This window comes from Camelina sativa, chromosome 20 (assembly GCF_000633955.1).
Source record: "Camelina sativa cultivar DH55 chromosome 20, Cs, whole genome shotgun sequence".
NCBI classification, from domain to species: Eukaryota; Viridiplantae; Streptophyta; class Magnoliopsida; order Brassicales; family Brassicaceae; genus Camelina; species Camelina sativa.
In genome coordinates this window covers 2,703,217-2,726,906 of record NC_025704.1, presented here as the reverse complement: position 1 = coordinate 2,726,906, position 23,690 = coordinate 2,703,217, and the positions used below count along the sequence as shown (strand labels likewise).

General features: G+C 34.6%; 4 protein-coding genes and 1 pseudogene across 4 annotated transcripts; 1 reads left to right on the top strand and 4 right to left on the bottom strand.

The window, feature by feature from the left end:
• LOC104768866 (kinesin-like protein KIN-7L, chloroplastic) lies at positions 1,719 to 9,633 on the top strand. Its single transcript, XM_010492941.1, has 24 exons — positions 1,719 to 1,821; positions 2,099 to 2,403; positions 2,508 to 2,605; positions 2,711 to 2,800; positions 3,062 to 3,114; positions 3,651 to 3,716; positions 3,790 to 3,843; positions 3,965 to 4,024; positions 4,433 to 4,511; positions 4,766 to 4,833; positions 5,564 to 5,626; positions 5,753 to 5,857; positions 6,090 to 6,194; positions 6,324 to 6,431; positions 6,513 to 6,659; positions 6,787 to 6,936; positions 7,099 to 7,254; positions 7,531 to 7,731; positions 7,849 to 7,989; positions 8,080 to 8,205; positions 8,303 to 8,353; positions 8,549 to 8,596; positions 8,693 to 8,845; positions 8,950 to 9,633. Exons 2-24 carry the CDS (start codon positions 2,138 to 2,140, stop codon positions 9,508 to 9,510), a joined length of 2,949 nt encoding a protein of 982 aa, XP_010491243.1. The 5' UTR covers positions 1,719 to 1,821; positions 2,099 to 2,137; the 3' UTR covers positions 9,511 to 9,633.
• On the bottom strand, positions 10,056 to 10,924 carry LOC104768865 (annotated as a pseudogene).
• On the bottom strand, positions 13,841 to 14,422 carry LOC104768864 (zinc finger protein GIS2-like). The gene has a single exon (XM_010492940.1). The coding sequence runs from the start codon at positions 14,420 to 14,422 to the stop codon at positions 13,841 to 13,843; it is 582 nt and encodes a 193-aa protein (XP_010491242.1).
• Positions 15,882 to 18,448, bottom strand: LOC104768863 (histone-lysine N-methyltransferase ATXR4-like). The gene is made up of 7 exons (XM_010492939.2): positions 18,059 to 18,448; positions 17,764 to 17,819; positions 17,389 to 17,515; positions 17,099 to 17,168; positions 16,821 to 17,003; positions 16,177 to 16,248; positions 15,882 to 16,080 (listed from the first exon to the last, which is right to left on the bottom strand). The coding sequence occupies exons 1-7, from the start codon at positions 18,410 to 18,412 to the stop codon at positions 15,962 to 15,964; spliced, it is 981 nt and encodes a 326-aa protein (XP_010491241.1). The 5' UTR covers positions 18,413 to 18,448; the 3' UTR covers positions 15,882 to 15,961.
• Positions 18,758 to 19,399, bottom strand: LOC104768862 (putative F-box protein At1g21990). The gene is made up of 2 exons (XM_010492938.2): positions 19,263 to 19,399; positions 18,758 to 19,178 (listed from the first exon to the last, which is right to left on the bottom strand). Exons 1-2 carry the CDS (start codon positions 19,377 to 19,379, stop codon positions 18,879 to 18,881), a joined length of 417 nt encoding a protein of 138 aa, XP_010491240.1. The 5' UTR covers positions 19,380 to 19,399; the 3' UTR covers positions 18,758 to 18,878.

The following is a 23,690-nucleotide window of genomic DNA, read 5'->3' as shown; positions in this document are numbered from 1 at the left end:
TTGCAGAGAGTGTGGGCGAGTGAGCGTAGTAGTAAAATAGATGGGCTCTTTTGGACTTTAGAGCTGTGTTAATTTTTTTTTTCCTCGGCGGGCAAATTAATATGTTGGAATCCAAAAACATTGGAAAAAAATAAAAAAATTGCAATTTTTTTTGTTTGTGTGTGGTAATTAAGTTTTATGATCTAATAATATTAGAGAAGTACCCTAAAAATAAAATAGTACTAAAAGAAGTTTTATGGACAACTATAGCACACATTAAATAAATTTCCAAAAATAGCACTATTTAATACATTTTATATTTAAAATTAATTTTAGATTTATTTTTTGGTTTGGATTCTCAATTTCACATTTTGGGTATAGTTTTGAAGGGGGTAGGGTTTAATTTTGGTTTGAATTTAGGATTTAATTTGAAAAGATTAAGTCTGAAATATAGTGATATTTTGGGAGTTTTAGAGATTTTGTGCTAAATTTGGAAAATTAACTTATTTTGGTGCTATTTTTGAGAATCTCCCATAATATTATTTGAAAAAGGAGAGAAAAAAAATTAGAAAAAAACAAATGTGTATTTGAAATTAATTTTTAAAAATTTAAGTTGATGATATGTTAAATTTCTATTTATTTTTTGGATAGTGGCAATTTTGAGAATTTCTTGATTAGAATTAATAAACAAACACATAGATATGAAAAAAGGATCTCATATTATTAAATTCTTAACTATAAGCTCCACACTTCCAACAAAAAGGAACCAATCAAAATATGTACTTTAGAAAAAATTAATAAGCATTTAAAAAAAAACTCTTTTGTTTGGTCTACCACATTTATGGATTCATTGAGAAATTTGAAGTTTTTTATATAAAAGTTATAAAAAATCCTAAGGATAGAGGAATACAATATTTTTATGTAAATTTACATGTGACATCTGTCATTGGTGATCCAAATAGAGTTAAATGAATTAGTAAAGATGTTTTTACTTTTTACTCTCATTATTCTCATCATTCAAAAGTAAAAAAATAAAGGAAGTATAAGTCCTTGTTAATCCATTGAAAGATCAAAGTACAAGATCAGAATAAAAATAATTTTTTTTTTCCAAAACCTATATTATGTAAAAAATATATCCATATAAGAATCACTTGCTACTTGTCAACAATTAATTTCTCCATATTCTTTTTGTTACTCTCTGATTGCACACCATACCATAAATACAGTTCTCCATATCTTTTTTCTTTTGGTGTCACTAGTTTACTTCCATATCTCTCTAATCATCATAGTGAGCCAATAATAATGACATACCAAAAAAGTTTAGAAGTTGTATCTATATATAATTACTTTTTTTTTTTATTGTTGTTAATCGTAGCTTGTTTTATTTATTTATCAATCTTTAACAAAGAAAAGACTACGATAATTTTAGCGTCTCCTCCTCCTTTACAACATGCGTGAAAGCAAAATACGTACATTCTACAATGTACGTATAGACTCTTCCTCTCTGTTTCTTTAACCTTTAATGATGTTTTTAGTGATTACAGTTTACGAGAAAAAATCGAATCATATGAAAATCCAAAAATTATACTAAGTTTTAATCGCTTCAAAGGCAAGCGAGGGATTTGATTATTATTAATTAACAAAAAGTAAAGACTCTTTTTTACACAAATCGCAATCATCTAACTAATTAATCATAATTACTTAATTAGAGATGCTTCCCTCTTCTTCTCTCTCTCTATAGCTCTCGCATAGTAAATATAATCCTGTTTCTTCTCTATTTTGCATGCGATTGGGCTTTTTTAGCGGCGGCGATGCAGATGCTACATTGAGCCTGCCATTGAGGTACTCCCACTTAGCCTCTCTAATGTAATCCCTCGTTTGTGTTATCCCAGTGTTTTCTTAATTCCTGCAATTTTTGTGTGATTCTCTTACTCGCTTCCCCAATTAAGAGCTTTGAATACTCCCAAATTCCAATGCTTTCGTGTAATTTTGCTATTTGCTCTATGAGTTTCTCTCAGAAGATTTTGAATTACAGTTTTTGGAGTTTAGCTCATCATCATCACAGTGAAGCATATGAATTTTTTTTTGTTAATTGATTAAAAAAGAGTTATATATACAGTTGCTTTCAGTTTCGGAAAGGTTTGAATTTGGTATTGTGATGGGAGGATCTAAAAGAGTATCCAAGTCTAGAAATGCTGGATTTAGCAAGTTGAAGGCTGCTGAGTCATCGTCTTCAACAACCACCTCTTCATCAAAACATTATTATCCTGAGACATCTGTGGATGATAATAGCTATAGCTCCCTTACTTCTTCATCTCCTCTAGGAAGAAGCAAGCCTCTGTTACAGTATTCAGGAAAGGTACCGCCTAAGCCTTTGCAGTCCAAAGAAAATGTCACTGTCACTGTTCGTTTTCGTCCCCTCAGGTGTGAATTTTGGAACTGGCAACAACAACTCATGTTTGGTGTTTTTTTTTTTGTTCTGTGGGTTTTTTTTTTGACATTGGGGTGTTATGTTTTGACTTATATAGTCCAAGAGAAATCTGTAAAGGGGAAGAGGTTGCGTGGTATGCTGATGGGGAAACTATTGTGCGGAATGAGCAGAATCAATCAACGGCTTATGCCTATGGTTAGTCTTCTTACCTGTTTTTGGCTAGCCTTCATGAGTTTCCTGTATCATGATGTCAAATCCAATCTGCTATATTGTTTCTTAAAGTTCTGTCCTTCCTTGCAGATCGTGTATTTGGGCCTACGACCACAACACGCCATGTCTATGATGTTGCTGCTCAGCATGTCGTTAATGGTGCTATGGCGGGGATCAATGGTATGGACTAAACACTTTGTAATGGCTCACCAGTCTACTTTAGACTTTATTCTTTAGAGTTTAAAAAGATATGTGTAGTATCAAAGCTTACCCCGAGCTACAGTACCATAAACAGTTGCATGACCATTCATTTAAAAAATAAGATATTTGAGTTGCCAAACTGTATCTAGTGCTTGTTCTAGTTTCTAGAATACTTTTGAGTTAGACTTTTTTGCCAAATTGATTCTAATGTAGTGACTTTGAGTGTTAATCCAACCACAGGGACCATTTTCGCATACGGAGTGACAAGCAGTGGAAAAACTCACACTATGCATGTAAGATTTACTAATCTATTTCTTGCTTTTCATAGTTATCATAATACAACTTATTAGGTTACTACCTTGTACAATGTACTTCAATGTGTCATCACAAACATGCTTCTCTGTCAGAGAGTCATTTTCCTCTTCCTTCGTTACTGGCTAAATCACTGAGTAGTTGAGGAGAAAAGTTCCTCTCCTATAGTATCCAGAACGATTAGCAATGGAACTCAATGTTTAGATCCTAAAATGTTGTGTGTTTGTATTGGATATTATTCTCCTTCTAGTTAGTGTTGCTCTGTTGACCCTATTAAGCCTTATTATTTTACTGTAGTTAGCATATGGCTGCGCTCTTTAGGTTAGTTCTCTACTTTAAACACTCTGCAACCTAGTAGTCTCTTATGACAGCCATGATCGATACATGGTCCTGCCCTAGTGTCGGATAATTTTATATACTTCGTTGTAGAGAGCATGTTACGTGTGACTTTAAAGATGTGCATGGCCTAAGAACAATTTTATCTCATAAAGACAGTATTATTTGGTTCAAATTTCAGGGGGACCAAAGATCTCCTGGTATTATACCACTAGCCGTGAAGGATGCCTTCAGCATTATACAAGAGGTACTTATTAGGATGTTTATTAGTCGAATTCCCTGGCCTAAGTCTAGCTACATCACACATTTTTTTCTTGCAGACTCCAAGACGAGAATTTCTCCTACGTGTTTCCTACTTTGAAATTTATAATGAGGTACTACTCACTACATGCTTTTCTTCTCTCCATTCCCTTTAGTCAACTTCACCAGTGGTGCTGAATGATAGTCAGATTCTGCCTTTGATTTTTCTTAGTACTAAGGTTCATTTTACTTCAGGTTGTCAATGATTTATTGAACCCAGCAGGACAGAATTTGAGGATCAGAGAAGATGAGCAGGTACCTATTTCAGTACTTGATCCTCTTATTGACTTTCTGTTGGTGACATGCATAGTACTGATTTCACTGTCTCATATATATATTTGTTGTGAGTATAGTGCTCATCATAGAATCCTAACACCTGTCACATCATATTTGTTTTATTAGAGTAGACATCTATTCTCGGCTAGATGTACTTGTTCCATTTTTTAAAGTTAATTTTTTTGGGGATCATGCAAATTCAATGTAAAAGGTGGCCTGATTATCAATATTTGAATGTTCTTGGTCACATTTCGTATTCAAGTATACTAGAATTGAACCTGTTGACTATTGTATGGGCTAAGAAATTACTATACTGTACTACTTCTATTGTGTTGTGTCTTTCCCTCTAAAATTATACACTGAACCTCTCTTTATTGTCGATTGTAGGGAACCTTTATTGAAGGGATTAAAGAAGAAGTTGTTCTATCCCCTGCTCATGCGCTTTCTCTTATAGCAGCTGGAGAAGGTAGGCACTTCCATGTTTCTCTATAATAAAAAGGCTTATTCTAGAACCTAACGATTCCAGCAAAGACTCTCCCGGTCATTGTAAATTTATCTTAAGTTTCTTTGTCAGAAAGTGTTTCCATTTACCATTTGCGGTTCCTTTTGTGTGATATGATATAGCAATTTTAATGACTAGTTTTCTCTTTCTTGATTCCAGTAGTTTCTTTATGTTTATTATGCAAGTCATCTTGATAAAAAAAATTCATTTAATGACAGAACACCGACATATTGGATCCACAAGTTTTAATCTGCTCAGCAGCCGGAGCCATACAATGTTTACCCTGGTATGTTTAATTTTCTCTTTCAAAGCATGGAGAGATTTATTTCTTTCCCCTCATCCATCTCAATTCTCAATTTTGTTTATCAATAGAAAGTTTGCAAGGAATTATATAGCTCTTTTATATTATCAGACATTTGGCTACACTTCACTCTCCAACTCTAAGCATTTTCATCCAAGCATTCTTGGCACTGCCCCTTTTCGACTAATCAAGTTTTCTATAGGCAATTTCACAGAAGCTCAAATAATTTCGAACCTTTCACCATTCTATGATTAATGCGTGGTTAAATTCATTCCTGACCTCAAATATTGACCATGGCCTTAATAGATACTTGATTCTTAATCATATAAAATATTTTAAATGCTTTTGGCCTTAGTTTCAATTTTTTTTTTAATCTCAGATTCCTGAGTTATCGCCAAATTATCATTAGGTTTAATAAAATCAAGATTATAGTTTGTTGTCACCATATTTTTGTGTTGTTTAACTGGGAGGTAGGACCAATTTTGTGTTCCTTGAGTTCTAAACACTGAAGAATCCTAGCTGTTTCTCTAGTCTTCAGCACAAATTGAACAATGTTTTCTTATTTAAACAGCATTTCAAGCAACTCTGTCATACTTATTAAAACCAAGTGGTTTAGTAATGTTAAGTATAATAGCTAAAGAGTTTGGCTTTCTTTTCATATCTATCAGTAAAGTTGTACCGTTTCTGAAAGATGTTATAACTGGTTTGGTTGCAGACCATAGAGAGTAGTCCCTTAGGTGACAATAACGAAGGTGGAGCTGTACACCTCTCGCAGCTGGTATAACATCTTTTGTTTTTATCCCGTGATATAATGTTCAGTTATAGTTTTGTTTATTATTTCACTTTGTGAACACTTAAAGGTAAACAACTGATTAACTGCCCATAATGTCACTTATACCTGCAGAACCTCATTGACCTGGCAGGTTCTGAGAGCTCAAAGGCTGAAACCAGTGGTTTAAGGCGCAAGGAAGGGTCTTATATAAATAAAAGTTTGCTGACTCTAGGGACTGTGAGTTCTTGGTTATCACTGTTTTTTCCAAGCAACAATAGTTTTTTGAAGTTTAGTCGAATTTAAAAACTTCTTTGCCTTTTTTCTTTTGGAAATAGATCTGCCCATAGCTGCGTCTTCTTTTTTTCTCTCCTTTACAGCTGAAAACCTTGTTTTTGTTTTTGCCTTCCAGTCATTATGTTAAGTCACCTCCCAACAGCTGAAGTTGGATCGTCCTTTTGCAATTTTGCAGGTGATATCAAAGCTTACAGATAGGAAGGCTAGTCATGTGCCATATAGGGACTCTAAATTAACCAGGCTGCTTCAGTCCTCACTGAGTGGTCATGGACGTGTATCTGTAAGTGTCGTTAGATATCATTTTTAGCGTCTTGTTGCAATAAATGCCACACACAACATGAACATAGGCAGTATAAAACAATTCCTGTGATCGATTTTACTGATTGGTTGTTCCATCTGGATATGATAGCTTATTTGTACGCTGACTCCTGCATCAAGCAACTCCGAAGAAACACACAACACATTGAAATTTGCCCATCGTGCTAAGCATATCGAAATTCAGGCCGCACGGAACAAGGTGTTACTCACATCTATATTTCAGCTCAGTGTAATTCTGTACTGAAGATTCATTCTGGATTTCTAACAATATAAAGTACAGATAATTGATGAGAAATCATTGATCAAGAAGTACCAATACGAGATTCGCCAACTGAAGGAGGAGTTGGAACAGCTTAAACAAGGAATCAAACCAGTTTCTCAGTTAAAGGATATCAGTGAAGATAATATTGTTCTCCTAAAGCAGAAAGTATGTTTTTCTGTCACTATTCCCTTAAATGTCTGCAACAGACCGATGATACTTTACTTTATCGCGATTCAGTTTTAGAAACTTGAAAATTGATTTGCATTCTTTTCTTTTGATGTAATTATAAAAGCTAGAAGAAGAGGAAGAGGCTAAAGCAACTCTCATGAGTCGAATCCAACGGCTTACAAAATTAATTCTCGTGTCTACTAAAACTCCACAAACATCGCGGTTGTCTTATCGTGCTGATCCTCGGAGAAGACACTCATTTGGAGAAGAAGAGGTAAAATCACTTTTAAGCCTTGTACATCCTTCACCTGTCCTTTGATCAGGATGATTTAGATATTTTAATAAATGATATAAACATAAATCCTCATTTCCCAACAGCATGTCTGCCAATTATTATTTTTGTTTTGGCTGATCTTACTTGACAATCCATGGCCAGCTTGCTTACCTACCTTACAAGAGGCGGGACTTGATGGATGATGAGAACCTTGAATTATATGTTTCTCGTGAAGGGACTCCTGAGACTATAGATGATGCGTTTAGAGAAGAAAAGAAGACCAGGAAGCATGGCCTGCTGAATTGGTTAAAACTTAAGGTACACATTTGATTCTAGAATTTATCTGGCTTTGAGAAACTTCTACTGCTGGCTGGTTTTGTTTAATTTCGAGCATTTCCCTCAACATCGTAGCCTCATACTATAGTAAACAGTGTCCTGCACATCATTTATCTGGCACTCTGTGTGCTTCGAAAGAATTATGCTTCTGGTGTGCTTGAGATATCACGCAGCTTCATTTCCTCTTACTTCGATTTTCTTCTTTCTTTTAGACTGGATATGGCGATGTCTAACCTTTCATAACTGTTTTACTATCAGAAAAAAGACGACAGTTTCGGGGGATCAGAGTCGAGTGTGGTCAAGTCCAACAGTACACCGTCAACTCCTCAAGGAGAAGGCAGTAATTTTCATACAGAAACTAGACTTTCAGAAGGCTCTGCATTAGCGGATCAACTCTTAGAGACTAGGGAAAATAAAGAAGCTCATGGAGACAGTTTTCATGAGACTGAGACACCTGAGGTACATTGACATTTTTTCTCAGCTGATACCCCATTCCATTTTGCATCGATTAGTTTACTGAGCTTTTTCTAAAACAAGTGATGCACAATTTTTAAGACGTTGTGTACTTGTTCCCAGACTAGAATGAAAATGATTGACCAGATGGAATTACTGAGGGAACAGCAAAAGATTTTATCTGAGGAGATGGCGCAACAATCAAGGTCTTTTAAATTGTTGTCAGGAGAGGCTGCCAAAGCCCCTCAAAATGAAGACATTAAAGTAATCTTTGCGTTCTGTTCATCATCTTATTAAAATTTCGATCAAATCTTGCAGATATTTATCTTCCTGGTTGTCTTTGGAATTATGCAGGCGGAGATTAAAAACCTCAATGGTGACATCAAGGCAAAGAACGACCAGATTTCTACGTTGGGGAAACAAATTTTGGATTTTGTAATAGCGTCACATGATGAATTGGATAAAGCTGATATCGTGCAGGTGGTTTATCTTTTTCAAACATCACACAGTGGTCTTGTTCTGGCACTTATTATCGGTGATGTTGAATTTTCTCAAGTCATTTTTCTCTTATCTTCAGGCTGTTTCTGAAATGAGGGCTCAACTAAATGAGAAATGTTTTGAACTCGAGGTGATGAAACTCTGTCTCTCTTTACACACAGTACTTCATCTATTGATTAATACTGCACCTATACTGCGTTGCTATATACCTGCCTGCTACTATATATCTTCACCTTGATATGATCCGTCAGTCACTAAGCCAAAAACGATTTTCTAAAATGGATTAGTAAGGACTGTTTTAACTCAGTATTCATATATTTTACAGGTTAAGGCTGCAGATAATCGTATCATTCAGGAACAACTCAACCAAAAGGTCAGATAATACCTTGTATTTCTCCCAATTCCAGTGTATTGCTAGTGTGCAGACATGTCAGAGAAATCTGAAACTGATTAACTTTTTTTTCTGCAGACATGTTTATGTGAAGAGTTGCAAGAAGAGGTTGAAAACTTAAAGCAGCAGCTCTCTGACGCCATGGAACTGGGAGATATCAGCTCGGTCACAAGTCACATGCAACAATCATCTGGATCCCCAAACAAAAACGAAGAAAAAGCTATAGCACAGGTGGAATTCTCATATGATTCACAACATTTTACTGTGAACGTTTTTTTCCCTGATATTTTGATATATGAAAATCTTAACATTATATTCTGACTGAGACATAACAGGCATATGAGATTGAAGAGCTTAGACTGAAAACTGAAGAGCTAAGTGACTTGAAGGAGCAACTAGAACTCCGAAACAAGAAACTTGCTGAAGAGAGTTCATATGCGAAAGAGCTTGCTTCAGCGGCTGCTATTGAGCTTAAGGCATTGTCTGAGGAAGTAGCAAGACTTATGAATGACAACGAGAGACTAGCAGCTGATCTGGCAGCAGTGCATAAGGGCTCTGTTACACCACGAGGCAAGATAGGAAACCTGAGGAACGGAAGGAGGGAAAATCATACAAAGAGAAAAGAGCAAGACAGCTCGTTGATAGAACTGAAGAGAGAACTGATCATGAGCAAGGAACGTGAAGTTTCATTTGAAGCTGCTCTAGTTGAAAAATACCAGAGGGAAGCCGAGCTACAAAGAACCGTAGAAGAGTCTAAAGAAAGAGAAGCGCATATAGAGAACGAACTTGCTAATATGTGGGTTCTTGTTGCCAAATTGAGAAGATCCCAAGGAGCTGATTCAGGTATATCTGACTCAGTATCAGAGACACAAGAAATCAACCATACTGGAACTTAAGTGATGATTTGTGATTAGATTCTTGAGTTTGTACATTTGTATGCAATTCTCATTTCCTTCGCGGGCTTGATTCTTTTGGTTTGTTGATAATAATACTTTAAAGGAAAGTATCCCGAAGGCAAATCTCTTGTGCAAAGTAGTTCTCTGAATCTTCTAACTTTCCATTTCCTAAAGACATCTTTATGTTCTATAATCAATATACACAAAAGGCTAACCAAGTCCGACATGGCATCCTTATCACTTAGCTGCAGGAACCCTGCAAAACCTTTGATTATGGTATCTTTCTAGCATCTAGGACCTACCAGCTGGTCAGTCTATCTTTTACAACAGTTCTATGAAGCAAATCTTCACTTCCTAACAAGTCTTCCATTGCTAAGAGAACCTGAGCCTCTACTGTACATTACGCATTACATTAAACAAAACCACTATCCATGTCTACTATTGTTACCTACATCATCTTCCATGAACCTCTCAATTCAATCTCTCCATAACAATTCCATATGCACAAAGATCAAAACTTTGGTCCCACACATGATCAGAAGAAAGATGTCAACGCATGAAACTTAGCATAAGAAAATGAGTTATGAATACACAAAAGATCCAGATTGAGATTGCAGTCACAAGACCTGCATCGTTACTACATCAGAAGAACAGATCACAAAAACGAATTTTTAAACCAAAACAACAAACTACAGAAACTCAAAAATCAAAACTTTAAAAAGTGCTTAACTAAAACAACCACACTAGAATCATCAGATCAGATTCAGAACTGATCAATTCGTCTTAGGATCAGGCATAGGGAACAAACCACCAGCACCAGCACTTCCTCTAGGAGGAGAGAAGCCTAAGAACTTCTGAAGATTAGTCCTTATGCTAATAGAACAAAGCAGATACAAAAACGCCATTGAACAATCCGTGGAATCATCTCCTTTCAATCCTCTATGACTCATCTTTCTCACAATCGTAATCGGATGAAACGGAAGCTTCGCCACAACTTTGCCTTCGAAAAGCGAATTCAACAACCCAAACACAACGAAGAGAACCAAAGCCACAACGGCACCAGATTTGAACTTGAAGAGCGATAGATCTCGGCTCGATTCCTTTAAGCTGGATTCAACTCGATCTATCTTCTTCGTCTTCGATTTTTTGACTGTTAGCTTTGAGGAAGTGTTGTTATCAGTCTTCATCGTCTCGAGCTTCTTGGAGGCTTTGTCAATGGAAGATTTCAATGATTTGTAAGAGTTCGTGCGATAGATTAAGATCCATGAGATTGCTTCGCAGACTAACGCCGTGCAGAAGGAGATTCCGACGACGGTGAGACTATCGGCGTACTTGAATGAGGCGAAGAGTGGTATCGCCGTCGCCATTGCTCTCTTCCTTCTTCTTCTTCTCAAGCTCTCTCAGATTTTGATATGATTGAGTCAAACTTATGATATATTTGAAATAAATAAAAAAGAAGAAGCCCACAAACAGAACGAAAAGGGCCAAATGGTTTAAAAGCCCACTAGTAATGGGTAATACTCTAACTTTTGACTTTATTAATAAACGGCATACCATGTGCGTGTGATGACGTTTTATTGAGAATACAACGACACGATTTTTACATTCGAAGGGTTAGTTGAGACAATTTTCCTACACTTTATTTATGGGTTTTGAGACTTCTCGAGTTTGAGAGACTTTGATGTTTGGATTCAGATAAGGAGATTAAGCCTTATTGTTTATGTAATCATGTTTGTTTTGGTTATGGATTTCATTTCTTGGCATAATTATTGTGGTTTTAGGTTTGTGATTGAGCTTTTTTTTTGGTTATACAATTTATTCTAAGTAATTTGAAGTTGATTTCTCGAAATTATCCTAACCCTACATTTGGAAGAACTAACTACACACAAATCGTAACCAACGTTGTAAAACTATTTTTTATTTTCCTTAATTAAGATGGGGTTAATAGATTACATTTGTGTACATTGTACATTAAATCAGATGACCATAATACGTATTATAGTGGTTTGTGTTAGTGTTGTTAATATCATGCATAGACCGTAGGAAGGTCACCTTTTCTGAAGAGATTTTCATCTTAGATTAAACTAATCATCTAGGGAAAAATACGACATGATAATTTTCTTGTTATTCATATAGTTACATGTAGAATGTAAGCACTTGATTTATGTTGCACACTTGCACCCAAAAGTAGTTGTGGAAATAAAAACGTGAGCCAAATAAAATTGTGAAGTGAGACATCCTTTTCTTGGGCTATATTTAGGTAACATAATAATTTTTGGTATCAGTGTCTCTTATTCAATATCCCATTTAATTTTGTAAGAGGGGTTTTGAATGTATGTGGGGGCATGAAACTTCGTTTATTTATTATGAAACGTTTCCTTGTACTTCGTAACAGCATAAGTTGGATTAATAATTAAATTAAAATTGCTACAGAACTCTATATACATGTACCCACCACGGCCGGGCTCTTCTCACCCATCACACATCAATAATTGTTTCGCATATCATCAACTAGGATCTGATGTTGTTGATTCGTGAATCATTCTAGTTAAACTTCTCAGTTCATCCGTAACCACTAACCGGAATTGGAAACTTGTCTTTTTTTGTTTCTTTCTTTTTTTTTAATCATAGGACCGTCCGCAAACATTAATTTGTGAACGGTATACGCCTTTAACGTCATCACATCACATAAGACCTAGAGTAAGTAAACTTACTTTATGCTAAGTACAATGTTATGAAATGTTCTATAATATATCCTAAAGGTCATTTTACTGAACATTTGTGGTGGCAGGTGAGTGCAGTGGTATAATTATTTCTGTTTAATTCAGATATGTCTTTATTATAAAGTTTTATAATGAGATTTTTATCCACTTATTTGCTAGAATTTTTTTATTTTATATTAATTATAATATTTAATTTTGTCAGCCTTTTACTTATAAGTTATAAGAAGAAAAGTGATATTTCCACAATTTCTATATATATTTTTTGATTACATATATCATATAGTGTATCTGTAGTGTTGATTAAAATAACAAAACCATCTAAATATTTGCTATTATTAAGATAAAAATCATCTAAATATATAGGTGGTTTTATTATAATTTAATTTTTAAGTCTACCACGGCCCACGTAGTTCACCTAGAATTGCATAGACGGTCCATGTAGCACTCTTTGAACATTTCTCTTGTTCGTATTCTCAATGTTGTGCTCTACCGAGTACAGATACGTTACCTTTCATTCGTTCATCAACGGTCATCTATAGTACCTTATTAGTTCGTTTAGGCTGACTTACACACATTGTTCTCACGGAAACTGTTGTCGCTATTTGTGAGTCCTCCTCCGTAAGTTATATAATCAATCTATATAGACATTTAGGCTATTGGAACTGTTTAGACGGATGTCTATTTCTTGTCAGAAACTGAGTTATTAAATGCTGCAGACAGGCGTTACATACATTACAATTCGAACAAAAATGTAAAACATTTATTTAGTTTGTCTTATTGTTGGGTGGGGGACAAAATAAGAAAGAAAATTGTAAACATGTTCAACTTAAACTTAGTGGTGATGTATCCTTTGGGGACCCTTTAGCGATTCGTTTAGATTTGAAAGTTAATGATATTGGCGTGGACATTTCAGAACCAACCAAACTATATATATTTCCGGATAAAACATATACGTTGCCAAAACAGATGCAAACTAATAATACTCCATAGGTGGTGATTTAATAAAAGAGAGCTCAACTAGCAAAAATGTTAGTTAATCAGAGCTTCCGATTTTGTAACTACTTTAAGCGATACACTTTTAAGTTTCTAAAAGAGAGAGAACTTTTTTTTTGGTATGGTTGCTAAATACCAAATAGGTCGTTTACACAGTCTCAATCAATTGCATATTTGAATCGCCATTAGACGTGATTGACGAATGTTTCGCTTCTAATCACCACACTAATCACTTAGTAAATATACTTCTTTTAGATAAAGTTTGATGTTTTCCAAGTGAATCTGAAAAGAAAAAAAAAATTAAATATTTGAGTAGTGAAACGTGTCCGGTTATATTAACTGAATAATTAACTATGGTTTATAAGTGCATGTGTAACTGAATATGTTTACATGTGACAAAAAAACAAATTATTAATGAAAAAAATAACTTTCTTAACCAATCATCTTTATTAAGCTTAATTGCTTCAGTAAAAGAGTTCCTTTTTTCATCTGCATGAACTAGTTTAACTGTTATTACATTGATGATGTCTTCTATGGGATTACTTCTAACATACGTAATTAAAAAAGATATTAGAAAAAAAGGAAAAAAGCTAGAGATATCTGAAGAAAAGGAATTAGAGCCGTAGATCCAAACTCACGTGGTCTGGTACATTCGTCTTGGACTCGTAAAACAGACTACGCCTGCTGCTACCATCAACATACGTCGGCGGCCTAGTCTGGTTATCGCCGATGAACAAAGGCATATATCTATTGTAAGATGGACCGTCGCGATTAAATCTTGCTGATGAGTTATACCTGCGCCAAAACCCTAATCCGCTCGCGTCGTTGATTTGAGAAGCTTCAACACCAAAGCGATCCTCGAAGAACCTAGAAGCAGCAACGTGGTCTTGGTGGCGGTGGAATAAAGCTGCTGCGTTTGAATGGAGGTTGAAGCGTTTGATTTGTTGACGTTCTCTCTTGTGAGCGTTTTGATGGCCACCTAGGGCTTGTGAAGTAGGGAAGTGCCGAAAACAATAGTGGCACTTGAATCTTCTTTTTTCTTTGTTATTGCCTTTGATGCTTTCAGTACTTTTCTCGTTATTGTCTTTGGAGGACTCGGATTCTTCATGAGAAGCTCCAAACTCGAAGCCAAAGAGGCGAATGGGTCTTTCCTTAGGAGTGAAAGAGTTGACGTTCATGAAATCATGAGTCTTCATTCTAATATAACGGTGGTGATGACTACTTTGGAGGCTAAGTACAGAGAAAAGATAAAAAAAATGTTGAGTGGGAAGTAAAGGAATACTACTTTGTATTTCTATGTTTAGATTTTTCATTCAACTTTAGTGTTAAAATTAGCAACTGGAAGTACGGTCTCCATTATGTTTCTTACATTTAATTCCCGATGGGGTATGTACATATAGATAAGTGGCATTGAATAACTATTAACTATAATAGACGCATTCACACACATTTTGTTTTTGGTAAGTAGCAAGTATTCATTCGTTTTTAGCTACATTCTTTCTAATTTTGCTCGTATTTATTCGTTTTTAGCTACATTCTTTCTAATTTTGCTAAAGATATAGTCTTTGTATATGTAGATAGAGATTAGCCAGACAAATTAAAACTTGAAGTAAACTACATTTGATGACGAACGCATTTAGACATTAAGATGACGATTCGACAATCCCTCATTATACTAGGATGCCCACTTGCCAAGATCTGTAGCTAGCAATTACTATCATTGAAATTATATACTTACACCTTATTTATTTTTCCTTGATGATTTCTACCCGTCGAGCTACCATCATTGATATGTCATGTCAATGTTTTATGAAAAGGTTAAAGGTTTATATAGTACATTTGTTTGATGTCAAGAAGATAGTCGTATATAGATGTATCTTTAAGGTTCCTGTTTATGTTCTAAATAGTGACAGCTTGTATACGACTTTGATGCCCTGTGTCCTGTGAGGCTAGCTTAAATCTCCCTCGTGATACAAGTACATTTTTTCTTCTTATCATGATCATTTTAGAACAACCATGAGTTATTTATGTTGCATCATCTAATCAAATCCTCTCTACTTTTTTTGTTTTTTGAGTAGCTAGTACTATACCCACATAACCAAAAGGTAAAATAAAAGAACCATGAATTAACATAAAGTACAACTTTTCAGGTGGATCCCTCAAATTAATGTATAGTTAGATGGTAAAATGTGTTATGTCACATCTTTGTTTCCTCACCTGCACGATTCTTCTTTTTAGGTTGGATTTTGCTTTTCGTCTACTATCAAGTACGATCTGGTTAAAAAAAAGTTTCATTAATGTTGCTTTTCATGACAAAGTGCAACATTGACGATAGATTTGTTAGTTTCTCATATTTGTTGTCTCGTGCAAAGAATGAAAGAAGTTTCTTGCTAGTGTACTGTTATGGGATGATGTTTATATTATATTTTGCTCGGTCTGAATGGGAAATGGTATTTTATTATCAATTGGGTGAACGTGGTCGACCATGAGGAAAGAACATTGGTCGTGAACCAGAGTATTAATTAGTTGCTCACACGATCGAGTCGCCTCCGGTTACCTCAACCAACGAATAACCAGCTTAAGCTACTCTAATATAGTACCATAAAATTTCAGGAAACCATTAAGAATTTGTTTTTATATTTAAAATTACTTATCGTCAAAAAAAATTTATTTCTCGCCTTCTCATTTATATTACATAAAATACATTAGAAGTGAAGATGGGGAAGAGTTAATCATCAGTCACCGGACTTGCAGCGTAAGCAGTTGCAAAGGAAACCAAACCCTTGAGAGAGTATTGTTTGTCGCGCCTCATATCCCATGCTTGCATCTATATAACATATCCGAAGCTCTTCACCTAAAAATATGCATGCATTGTTACCATTGAAGTGAAATATGCACACAAAAACAGAGATTTATGCTATTTAGAAAACTCTGTTATGAAACACCAAACCTTCTTCAACATCACGTAGAGTGGTCAACCTTGCATCTGCATTCTGCAACCACATTATGTGCGCGTTGGGATCTGTGCACATTCAAACTACTTATCACTTTCTTTTCCACAAACTAGGTGAATAATAGAAATACGAGTATTACAACAGTTTCTAGAAAAATTCAGGCAAAGACTCACAAGGATTTGAACTATCTCAGACGATATTATCCAGAGCAAACCAAACAAAGAAAAACATTGGACCAAGTAGTAAAGAGTAAGATTTAAATTCCTGATTAACTCGTGTCAGACAGTGGTATTATTAGCTTCCAACAATTAGATAGTCAGATAGAGACAGTTGTCAAATATATACTTATTTTGAGTTTTCTTCAAAATTCTGTTACAGTTATTTTGCTTGCTTCTCAGTAAAAATTTATTTCATCATGTTCTTTACCCTAACAATATAACTCTTTCTATACAAACCTTTGTTCTAATCTTCTACTTTTACTCTTTTCTCTTACCTTACAGTTTCTTCAAAAAGATTGTAAATTTCCTAACAGGAAAAGATTGTAAGACTCTTTTGCTTATGATGTTGGTACATTAAAGCATCTCTTCACGACAACTAGGCATAAAAAAGAACAGAGCAAGTGAATATTATTAGTTATTACCACAGTCATGATTGTAGAAGGATGGTAGCATATAAACGGCATGGCCAACTGCACCTTCACATTCAACAGAAGCTGCAGCCAGTGAAAGAAGGTCTTCGCCACATGAGCCTCCAACCAGATCAATACGAAATGCATTGATGCGAATCCGGGCGAGTATAGCCGTATACCACTGTTTTGTTAAAACTTCCATATGTTAAGGACAGTAAATAGCAAAGAGATAAAAACATGAACGCTGGAGATAGAATGGATTTGATGTAAAGATATAGCTCCAAGGATACAAGCAACATCTTCATCCTTGAAATTTGCCTTCCTGAAGGCATTCCATAACAATCCATAACCGTCTTCTATCTGAAACAATAACAAGCGAGTGACTATACAGCAACATACCACACAGGAGAGCCATAGAATTCGTCATGAAATTCTTATTACTGATTCATGGCTACAAGAAACTCAGGGGAAATTCAAAGTTTGCATAACCTTTCCAAGTATGTAATCAGACCCGTGTATATTCACTAGAAAGTTTCAAAATCGATTATTAGTGTATTATTTTTCATCCTCAATAACTCACCTTTGAAATCATCGCAGAAGACAAAGCAGCTGGTTGAAGTATGTCAAGACAGTCAGCAGGCAGATCACCTGATATTATCATACAACACAACCTCTTGACCATAAGCGGGTACTTGAAGTTGTGCGTCCTTCACAAAGATAATAGCTTTTAGTCATTATCAGTCCCAACAAAGATCTTTAATCAGTACTGTGAATTTCTTATTCTACTATATTACTAATTACCAGAGGAAACATTCAAGGAACCAGAGGAAACATTAGTAATTTAGTTTTCCATATTCCATTAAAAACTACTATAGTAACAAGAGAGTACTACTAGACTATATAAGACTCGCTCAACAAAGAAACCAGTAAACATGGTTGAGTATATCATACATACCTACAATAATCAACAAAGCTAGACCAATCTGCTCTTGTTTCAACATCATAAAAACCCTGTAAAAATCATCAAATTTAAACAACCCATGAACTCAAAACTACACGTATGAGGATTATGATTCATCTCTAAAAGAAAGTAATGTGTTGATCGCATTGAAGCATTTCGTCAAACACCTTGTAAGCATTAACTTCAAACACCACAAACCGAACTTGGGGAAGCAATCCATTGACATGAAAGCGAATCATACAGCATAGAAATATATTAAAGACAGTAAAGAAGAAAAAAAAGACATAACCTTTGCGTTCTCTTGGCACTCTTGGCTACAATACGAGACTCCACGATCTTGAACTTTCTCAGAACCCATGAGTTTCTTAAGGCAAAGATAACAAACAGAGTCGAACGAAACAAGAGAAGGACAAGCTACGACGGGCTTCGCCGTGTGTATGAGATCACCAGCACTGATTCTACGAGTTGCGAAAACAGCTCGACCCGCTGACTCAGTGAGTCCGACTCTGATCGGTGGCGGCCCGGTCTGAGATCCGTCATCTCGATTCGTCGCAGCAGAGGAATAGAACAAAGGAGACGTCACTGGGTTAAGAAGGCGCGAGAGATAACAACGGCTATAACGAGTTAAAGCTAATCGCGACATTTTTTGCTTTCAATCACAACGAAGAAGGAAACATAGAAAGTATATATATATAGTATAGTAGTTTGAAAATAGCCCCACAACTTTAAAATTGAAACAAAAACACCCTTTTACACTTTTCTATTTTTTAACTTTCTGAAAGTTAAATTAGTATAATGTGCACGAACGACCAGTTTATGGAGCAGAAGCAACAGATACTTCTAGTAAATTAATTTTGCCTTACGAGAGAGCTGTTTACCTTTTAAAAAAAAAGAATGATAACAAAACTTCAATCAAGCTTCGAGATGTTTTTGTGTATGATGATGAACAATAACCTCCGTTCAAGGATTCACATAGAGATCGATTATTTTATCAAAAAAGCATTGCCTTGTAACAATAATTAAAATCTTTCATCAAAGTAGAAGAATGAGAGGATATCCAAAGAAAAAGAAGACACACATATCATATGTGAATGAATGAAACAGTCAACTCAAATGAATTGTATCTTGCATTTTGAAGCTGCTGTCTGGAGGAGCTTCATTAGGCCATCGGTGTACTTTTTATCTTGCTTATCAACTTCAACCTTAACCTTCACAACTTCAAGACACCTCAAATTCTCCATGAAATGTCTCATCTGTTTCAATTCTCTACAACTTCCTCCATACCCATAAACCTTTAGCACCTTCACTCCACACGACAATAAACAACTAATTTTCTTCTTCCTCTTCTTCCTCACACGTTTGCAAGCGCATACATCCCCACATCCTTTTGTAATCTTGTGCACAAGACCCTGAAAGGATAAGAAACCAGCACACTTAGAGAGAGAATATATATGTTTGTCAGTTTATAAATTATCATTAGTTCGTTTTCAGACCTTAACGACTAGAGTTTCTAGGTTTGGAGATTTCTGGAGCAGAAGTGGCAATACTTGCCAATCACGTTCCTCGTGGCTCTCAAAAGACAACGTCACGAGGTTGTTGAACTCAGGCATAGATTTACAGCAGCAATGAAACACCTGATGATCGGTCGCACAAACAAAGTCATGGCTACAACTTGAAACAAGTAAATATATATATATAGGCGACTAATTAACAATATATATACTAGATTAACAGAGTCAATAAATTTATCAAAGGGATTTAACAAAAGTAAACCATCTACCACAAACAAGCTAATTAACACAGTTTATGTGATGTGTGATTTGATTATCACGAGAAACAACAAACATCAAATCACCGAAACTTGTAGATGACAAGAGACGTCGATAAACCTACCTTGCCAGAAAAGATATCGAAGTTGGGAGTTTTCTTTTTTAACTTTTTTTGTTTTTGTTATATTTAATCGAATATACGTCTTATACTATGTATTTATATATGCTAAGCGACCATTGTTTAAGCCCCGAACTTGGGCACGACCAGCGGCGACCTCCATATTGAGTGACCTTCATAGATCATCATACTGCAATACCATAGTAAGAAAAGAGTAAAAAAGAGATCTATGAACAACAAAAAAACATCTACTATAATCACCTTAATCATCAATAGCATTAGTAACAACTGAAATCAGTAATAGCATTAGTAACAACTGAAATTAGTAACAACGATTCTGATTCCAATTAAAGTGTTTTTGGGGTAATTAGTAATTCATTCTTGGAATCCACTAGTTGGACACCATTTGGTGGTAGACGATAAGATTTTAAATTCATAATTACCCCAACTAATACATTCTTTAGAATGTTAATCGCTATTTATGATCTAATTGATTTTCATTATTAAAAGACCCAAACTATAGATTGTTGACTTCCTTTTTTAATTGATAATAATGATCTTAATTGTCAAAAGGTTAAAAGTCTTTAATGATTCATTCATTCAAATTAAGATGTTATTTAATGATTTTTTTTAGAAGAGTTATATTGTTTACTTTTTTGTTTACTAAGGTTTAGGCTCTTTTCTTAAATAAAAAAATGGAAACTAATCAAAAGAGTGAGAGAAAAAGTTAGTATAACATGCACAAAAGGCTATAGATGATCAATCCTCAAGAAATGTAACAATGGAGATGATAATGGCTGCTCCAAAAAATGAAGAACGACCATTTTATGCACTTAATGAATTCAATCGTATGGGTTCATTGCTCATTGTTATATAGTTTTTTATTAGCTATTTTTTTTGCTCTAGAATAATCTCACTTTCTTCCAATCACCTTCCTTAATAAGCATAAGACAGAATTTCCCCATATCTGTTCTAGAATCTTTCATATCTTAAGATCTTTTCATCGATTGATGCGTCTTATGGAATCTATAATATCTCTTAGATCTGTTCTCGTTTTCAATTGATGCGGAATCTTTTATAGATCTTCTTAGATCTGTTCTCCATTGATGTGTCTTTCATGTCATACGGTTTGCAAAAATTGCTGCAAAAATACTAATATAGATTAAGATGTTTGTTTTTCTTTTAGGGATAAAATGATGAATCAAGGAGAAGTTGATGACCATTGTGCCTTCGTCAAAGTGAATGCCTTCTACAGTAAGGATTGCATGGATCATACGATGGCTTCAATACTCTTTTCTCGTCAACGTCATATTCCTGACCGTATGCCAGTAATTTCTTCTCAACGTGTGTTCCAAAGTCCTCCTGACAATCTTCCAGGTAGATTGACACAATTTTTTTATTTTATTTTTTCTATTTTTGTTTTGAGCTAATACTGACCTAACTACAATAAAACCTCTATAAATTAATAATGTTGGGACTGCAGAAATTTATTAATTTATAGAGGTTTTATTTTATCGATTATTAATTTATAGAGAGATTGTCCATATTTGGTAATTTAAAAAAAAAAAACTTTTTAAAACTAAGATTTAATTGTTATAGATAATATTTTTATATAATCAATTACAAAGAAAATAACAATTCTCATGTTTAAAACTAAAAGTTTTTGATATAGTAAAAATATTAGAAATTAGGTCTAACAAAAATTAATGTTCACATATATACATATATTTTCATAATTTTATATAATTATTAATTTATACTATTGTTGGAGACCATATATTTACAAAGGATTTTCAAAAAAGTTATTATTTTATTATATTATTGAATTATGTTCAAAATTACATTGGTCCCAACTTAGGACCGAAGAAATTTATTAATTTACAGAGAGTATTAATTTACAGAGTATTAATTTATAGAGGTTTGACCGTAGTCTTTTTGTTTTTTATCCATAGAATTCTTCAACACGGAATATCTTCCTCAAGAAGTTTCAAGAGCCTCGCAGTTCGGACATTCTAATATTCCAGAACATATGCCTCTCATGAGGACTTATCACAAATGGTTTCCGGAGGAGTACTTTGCATTACATGTGAACAATGTTCTGCTCCTCAAAAGACAATTCAGGTTTCGCTACAATAGCGATAGAGACAACTATAAGGGCGCACCCTGCAATTGTACTCATACTCTCAACCATAACCGATGCAATGGCTGGAGTATGTTTCAGTACAGACTTGGGGAAAGCAGCATCTTTTGCCTACTCTACAAAATATACCGCCGAGCAGCACGTAAACCTATAGTGAGGATCCCCGTAACCAGGCCTGTCTACGAAGGAGAGAGCAGTCCCTGATCAGCCATTAAAAAAAAGGGGAAAAAGGAAAAGCAATTAGGGGTGGCCATCTTGCTTTAGGCAGTGGATCTGCGCTTGGTGGTGTTTCTGCTGATCACTGCTGTTTTGTTTAACCTGTAAGTGGTCTGAGCTGTTTCCCTTGTGTTATGTGCGAACACAACTTCATTATGAAAATTTATATGGTTTTCTATACAGGTATCTCTGAAGGCTATTGGTCAGCCAATAGTTGCGTCTCAACTAGACGAGACTCTTATATTACCTTCAGCTGATGATCAGAGCTGTTTCCCTTGTGTTATGTGCGAACACTTGGATAAGAAAACTTCTTTCAGATTGTGTCAAGTAATGTTTCACTTGTATCTACCGAATCTTTCATTATCTTTCATTATCTTTTCTCTTTTGTGACCATTTGTGTTTCTTGCTAGCAGATTGAAGATGGAGATGTCACTTGCTTCCAGAAACCTCTAGTTAACAAGGACATTGAATGCCGATACCCAGCTGTGCCTTCGTTTCTTGAATATGCCCAGAATAGACAGGTATAATTCTACTAAGTACTGTTCCCTAAATGAAAGCTTGGTAGAGGTAGACTAAGAATAACTCTATATTATGAAGTATCAATAAGTGTTCAATCATTAAGGCTGCACTAGTAGTGGTCTCATTTTCACTTGTCAAAATATTTTATTATCAGAGAATGTCTGCTGATGTTGTCCAAACGTTAATCTGAGCATCGTGTTTTCATAGCAAATTTGAGGATGTTCTGTAAAATTAAATTTTTTTTTTTGCTTTGTCCATGTAGAACCGACACGCATATGAGAAGTCTGTGAAAATATACAACGGCCGATGATGAAAATTGATATTATACTAAAAAATGTAATTAATAGTCTATCAAACTATCAAAATATAAATATTGCATATTTAGAAATTAAGTTTTAGCTGTTTTTGTGAAATGTTATATAATATTTTATTCTATTATAGTTTGAAAATACAATATAACAATTGTTTTATAGATATGAGATTTAGGAGAAGCATATGTTACTATATATATATATGTAAATTTACATGATTATTAATCTATGATATTACTGAGACCCATATTTTACATGAAAATTTCGAAAAAATTATTATCCTATTATCTTATCGAATTTTGTTTTTTTCACACTGTCCCGACTTGGGACCAGCAAAATTTATTAATTTATAGTATTTATTAATCTATAAAGTATTAATTTATAGATATTATACATTTTGATAAAAATTGATATTATACTAAAAAATGTAATTAATATTATATACGATGTTATTAATTATACTAAAAATTATATCTTTAAACTAAAAAAGTTACATTTACTATTTTTGAAAAGGTATATAAAACTGAAAATAATACAATAAATTACTATTTTGGAGCAAGATTAGGGTTCAAAGAATGAGAATTACAAGTGATATATAGGAGATTACAAGTAGGGAATTAGGAAAATAATATTCACACAATCCTATATTTTATATATACTCTAACTCTACATGCCCCCGGAGGAGCTTTTGTTACCCTAATTTTGGCGGTGAGTCCGAATCTGATCGGTGGCGGTCCGGTCTGACATCCCCCATCTCGATTCGACAAGCAGAGGAAGAGAACAAAGGAGACGTCAATGGCTTACGAGTTAAAGCTAATCGCGACATTTTTGTTTTTGCTTTCACAACG